At 32.4% G+C, this 6,000-nt stretch overlaps 1 protein-coding gene and 1 non-coding gene across 3 annotated transcripts in view; both read right to left on the bottom strand.

Moving 5' to 3' along the window:
• LOC126007408 (U6 spliceosomal RNA) lies at nt 1–107 on the bottom strand. The gene has a single exon (XR_007494983.1). It is a non-coding gene; the product is annotated as a U6 spliceosomal RNA (small nuclear RNA).
• A 2,017-nt stretch (nt 108–2,124) lies between these two features.
• The window catches only part of MICU3 (mitochondrial calcium uptake family member 3), a 132,551-nt gene continuing 128,675 nt past the window's right edge, over nt 2,125–6,000 (bottom strand). For both annotated transcript variants that reach the window (XM_049772353.1, XM_049772354.1), the window contains 2 exons: nt 4,734–4,802; nt 2,125–2,233 (listed from right to left, as the gene is read on the bottom strand). In XM_049772353.1, coding sequence (XP_049628310.1) covers nt 4,734–4,802 — 69 coding nt within the window. In that variant the 3' untranslated portion in view covers nt 2,125–2,233. The remainder of the gene's footprint in view (nt 2,234–4,733; nt 4,803–6,000) is intronic.

Below are 6,000 nucleotides of genomic sequence, written 5' to 3'. Positions count from 1 at the left end.
TAGTAGATTGCTATTTTCACGAATTTGCGTGTCATCCTTGCGCAGGGGCCATGCTAATCTTCTCCGTATCATTCTGAGTTTAGTATATGTGCTGCCGAAGTGAGCACTAGATTGCTATTTTCAAAACACTTAAATTTTCAGTTGATGTGAACAATAATCCAGTGAAATATTTTTTATCTCTCATTGTATAGATGACGAAGTTAAGCAGCAATAAATATATGGGTGACTGTTACTTTTTCTATTTTAATAGATAAAGATACTTTATCACCATTTTAATATTATCTATCAGCAGTTCTTTTGTATAAGCAAAAAACATTAATTATTTACTTTGATAAACAAAAAGATTATAAATGTAGCCTTCCGAAGAGACTGTCAGAGTTTTAATGAGGTAAATTAATTTTAATCTATATTCATATTATATCAGATGATATGAATATGCTATTGTACCACCTAGAATTTTTGCACATGTGCAAGATAATATATAGTCAAAGATAATAGTAATTTGGATTTTCAATAATTTTAGATAGTAAATGGCTAATATTAACAACAGGAGTTAAATGGTACCTGAGGCAGTTTAAATGAATGTTGCCAATATTAACAATTTACTATAAAATATTTTCATTTAGTCAATTAAATCAATCTTCAAAGCAGGCCAAGTAAAATTATTATCCTGTATTGAATGCCCAAATTAATGATTCATCTATTTATATATCAATGTAATAAATAATATTGGGCAAAGAATGTAAAAAGTTGGGTTTAACAAGTACAGTATGTGTTAAAATATTTTCTTAGAAAGAATATTACTTTCATAAATAAGCTAATGGAGAACTATTAATTTCACATTAAATAACTTACAAAATCAAAATCTGTACCTCTTATTTAATACTCAAAATAAGAAAATAGTTGGAGTGCTTGCATTAACTTCATCCTACAAAAAGTAATTATTTGTCACATACCTTATAGAAATATGTTAATTTAAATTTATTATTATATATTTGTGTGGTATCCTTTTACAAATTATACTTCCAAAACTGACAAGATTTCCAATAAATACTATCAGGTCATTTCTCCATGGGAATATCTACTTTTGTTGTTTCAATAGAAAAATGTTTTTTCTCACTTTTTTTCTCTCCCCATACTCTGTGGTGCTCAGGACTGACTCCAGACTCTGTGCTCAGATATTTTAAGGGACAATATGGGATGCCAGGGAATCCAGGTTGTCAATGTGCAAGGCAAATGCTTTATCCACTGTACTATTAGCCTCTTTTTTAAGACATTATTTTGAAATAAATATAAATTTTTCAGTATTACTGGCATATCACTTTTGTATGATGTGGTCCTTTTAGAAGAAATAAACGTTAACTTTAATATATATTAGTCTTCTCTCGAAATCACTTTATGTAAATCTTACATTACTCTATTTAATAATAAAAACATGTACAATGTATGCAATAAATTATAAGACTATAATTAGTTTCACTACATAAACTGTCTATGATCAAGAGCAGCATCATGTTTAAGACACTAAGACAGTAACTACTGCTACAACTATTAGTTGCTACTATCACTATTTTAGATCTTTTGAGGAAAAAACTTTTAAACTTTTTTATATATAAAACAATATCAAACATTCTGTTGACTTTGGTAAACGAACAAAAGTTAAATAGTATATAGTAAGTACTTTTGAAAGTTAAAAGTACAATGTAAACCATGTATTTGTTACCTATTTGTTTTTTATGATTATTTCAATGTATTTAAAGCCTAGCAAATTATGGGGACATAGTAATAATTCTTAAGGTCCTAAGTTAAGTCTCAAGGAATATTCCTTATGTGCAAATAAGTTAACAGTTCAAAACCAAAGAAGTGTTGTTCTTTTTCAGTTGATCTACATTCTAGGAGACATACATTATTTTGAAAGGAGGCAAATTGTTAATAAATTAAAAATAAAGAACATTGTTATATAGTTCATAGGAAGTATCAATATACTTCTGAAGGGAATGAAGAAGTGCAGAGTTCAATAAATGAAGGCAAAAGCTCAGCCTGATAACATCTGTAGTCTGTACAAGTTAGATATTCTTTTTGTTCAAGAATTCAGTTCAAGAAAGTTAAAGTAGTATTTCACCTTTTCCTTCATTTCTACATGTTCTGATCTCAGAACTGCTTCTTCTCTCTTAAATTTTTGCTTCTTGTATTTTTCATGTAGATAATCATTTAAACTTTGCCTTATGATTACCTAATTCAAAATAAAGGCAATATGTATTTTAGAAGTCAATAATGTTAATATAAAACAATAAGGAACATAACAAAATATCAAAGACTAATCATAACACATTTCCCTGTAATTTAATATTTCAATATTTCATTTTTAGCATTTCTAATCATCAATTTCATAAGAGCCTAGAATAAATGTTATTACTTTATCCATGGTCTTACATAATACTTCATAAAATTAATAGTGTCTGTGTTAACACTATATAACAAGTTACAAATTGGTTGGGGATACTTTGAATTTAACTTAAGTTCTCTTATGATATGGCAGGACAGGAGTTGGGTCACATCCCATTGCTTTGGGCTAACTTCTGACTTTGCTCAGGAAATACTTCTGGTGGTGTTCTTTGGAGGACCTACTCTGGTGTGAGGGAATAAATTGGGGTCAGCAACTTTCAATGTAAGCACCTCACCTGCAACTAAATCTGCAGCCTCCTAGTTTAAGTTCTTATGGGGGAATTTAAGTTCCCTAAAATGCAGATTAGGAAGGTCTGACTTCTTTTGTCACCTCCATCACACAAGTTCCAACCTTTTTTTGTTGTTTGCTTTTGTTTTGGGGCCAAACCGGTGACACTCAAGGTTTACTCCTGCCTATGAGCTTAGAAATCGCTCCTGGCTTGGGGGACCATCTGGGACGCCAGGGGATTGAACCGCGATCCGTCCTAGGTTAGCACGTATAAGGCAGATGCTCTACCCTACTGTTTGTGCCATTGCTCCGGCCCCACTAGTTCCTACCTTTAGAAACATTTTAAGACCAACATTTGCCCAAATGGTTACATATTTGCTTAGTTTCAAAGCAGCTTTGTAAAATTTATATTTCTTCAATATTTCCTCTCATTCTCCCTCCTTTCCTTCATTCTTTTTCTTTAAAGACTTGTGAATACTAGAATATTAAGATACTATAAAAGGAAAGGAACTATTTAATCATGTATATCATTATAGTTTTGAAATTTATTTGGCTAAGCAACTTTTATTTTTTAGAATATGTACTGGTAGACTGTGGAACCTCTAGGGGAAATACTGCTGTAGACAAATATAAATGTCTTAGGATTGAATTATAAAAAACATATTTGCAATATGTACAAAAAATAAAACCTTCATGTTAATGACCTACATAATCAGAATCCACACTCACCAAATTTTATAGCTTCAGTTGATCTTTAAGACAACAACAACAACAACAACAACAACAAAAATAACCTACTCTTTTTTTCTTTTGACATAAACTTCAAGTTTGAGAGAATTCTTTGAGTTGATACAAATTGTATGAATTTTGGGGCTTAAGTGATAGTACATTTGGTAAGGTGTTTGCCTTGCACGTGGCTTACCTGTGTTCAATGCCCTGCGTCTCATATGTTCCCCCAAGAACCACCATGAGAAATTTCCACTCGGTTTGTTCTCAAAACAAACCCCCCCCCAAAAAAAACTCCAAATGAAATAAAAAAAACTCAAATCAAATAATTCCCTTTATCTCTCTCAACAACTGCATTCAATGACAAAAATCTTAAGCTTTTGCTATTAGACAGAATGAAGGACAAATAATAGTTTGCCACTTATTAGTAAATATCTTGGGAAAATTACTCAGCCTACAGTATATTTATTATTATATCATATACCAATCTGTGAGGATTAAAAGACACTATATGTGGAAACATCTAGTAGAGTGTCAGGTACCTAAAGTTACTATTACTATTATTTTGTGTTTTGAGCCACACCCAGCAGCACTCAGGCTTTATTCCTGGATCTGTACTCAGAACTCACTCTTGGCAGACTCAGGTGACCATATGAGATGCTGGGGATTGAACTCAGGTCAACCATGTGCAAAGCAAACAGTCTACCCACTGCGCAATCACTATGGCCACTAGCTATTCTTATTATAGTAGATGTTTGGTATTAAGTACTCGTTATGAAAATAACAATAGGACACAAAATCTCATTTTGGTTTCATTATACTGTATTTCCTGATGAAATATCTTCAGGTTAAATGAGAATATACTCCAAGAAAATTTACCAGATGCATGTTTATTACAGTTCACTTTTAGATAGCAATTTAGTCATGGAAGACAAATGCGTCAGTATAAACTTAATTATTTTTTAATGTCTATTTTTAGAGGGGGCATTGGGATCACCCAAAAAATGCTCAGGGATTACTCTAGGCTCTGTGCTTAGGCACAACTCCTGCTGATGTTAAGGTGATCATATGTGGTGCTGGGGATAGAAAAAAGGTTGGTCGCATGGAAGGCAAGAGACTTAATCTTATCTTTCTGCCCATAAAGTTTAATTCTTATGTTGAATTATTGGTCTAAGAAAACTACTAAGTGACTAAATCTTAAATTGTATTAAACCATTAGATATAAGTTAAATACACATTCTAATTATGCTTCAACTATTCACTATCAAAATAGAAATATAAATTATTATCCTTCATACTGTTACTAAAGAAATTTAGACAGAAGTTAGCATACTTATCTACTATGGAGTTCCTTCTTCAGGCAGGATTTGAAAGTGGGATACTTTTGAACTGTTTTATAACCCTGTGAAGTAAAGATTAAAAGTATTTGAAACACAAATAAACCATTAAGGGAATAAAGACATGCAACAGATACACAATAAAGCAAAAATAAAAATACTGACTGTAATACCATGTTAGCGTCTTAGCACACACTTTGCCTTAATCTTGTTACTTTTAACACTTTTGAAGAAAAAAAAAACTTAAGGTTTTTTTTGTCATCTCCAATGTTAATTAACAACTAACCACTAGGTGGCAGTTAAATACACAGTATCTTCACTAAAATAACCTATGATTTAAAAAAAAATATTTAGAGAGTGCCAGAGGGATAGATAAATGGGCTAAATACATGCTTTGCATGCAGGAGGCAGTTTCAATATCCATACCCATATAGTTGTTTCACCCCCCCCCATCAATAAACCCTGAAGACACATTCATGAGTTAGTCCCTAGCATGTTGGGTGGTGCTCCCTCATGCTGCCCCACCCTGCACTTCCAATGTTTGGTGATTACAATGAATAATGATATGTTAGAGAACATGGAGCAAAATGGGACTCTTGCATTCAGCAAGATGAGTGTCATTTTACTTATATAAGCTGAACAAACCATATCTTTAAAAACATTATTTAATATGAATTTTGATATTTGGTACATATAACTTTATTTTTTCTTTATTTTTACTTAGGCATGGTGACTTATAGGAACATAATAAAGTGGCTGATATTCTAACATCTAATGCTGGAGTGACAGTGCCATTTTACCAACGTCCCTAGGTTCTCTCCCATTTGTCCCGTCCCATTCAGTTGGCAAACTCTGCAGGGGCAGAAGCTTCCAATTGCTATTTTTTAATGCCTTTACTATGCTTATTTATATTCCATATATGAGGGAGATCATTCTACATTTGTCCCTTTTCTTCTGAGTGACTTCAGTCAGCATAACTACAGGTCTATATGTGTAGCAGCAAATTACATAATTTTAATTTTTCATATAGCTGACCAGTATTCCATTGTTTCTATATGCCAGTTTTGGGGGGCAATCAGGGCTAATGCCATGAGAAGGAACTACTTGCTCATACAGGATATAGATTATTATTTTTAATTTATTCATTGGCACACACCTGAGCCGCCTACTGGCTCTGTGCTTAGGATCACTCTTGGGATGCCATGAATTTAACTAGGGCCAATTGTGTATAAAGTTACTTAACCCCTTTTCTATCTCTGTAGC

The sequence above is a fragment of the Suncus etruscus genome, chromosome 4 (genome assembly GCF_024139225.1).
Source record: "Suncus etruscus isolate mSunEtr1 chromosome 4, mSunEtr1.pri.cur, whole genome shotgun sequence".
Classification (NCBI taxonomy): Eukaryota; Metazoa; Chordata; class Mammalia; order Eulipotyphla; family Soricidae; genus Suncus; species Suncus etruscus.
The sequence above is the reverse complement of the archived record's forward strand: the minus strand, read 5'-3'. Positions and strand labels throughout refer to the sequence as shown.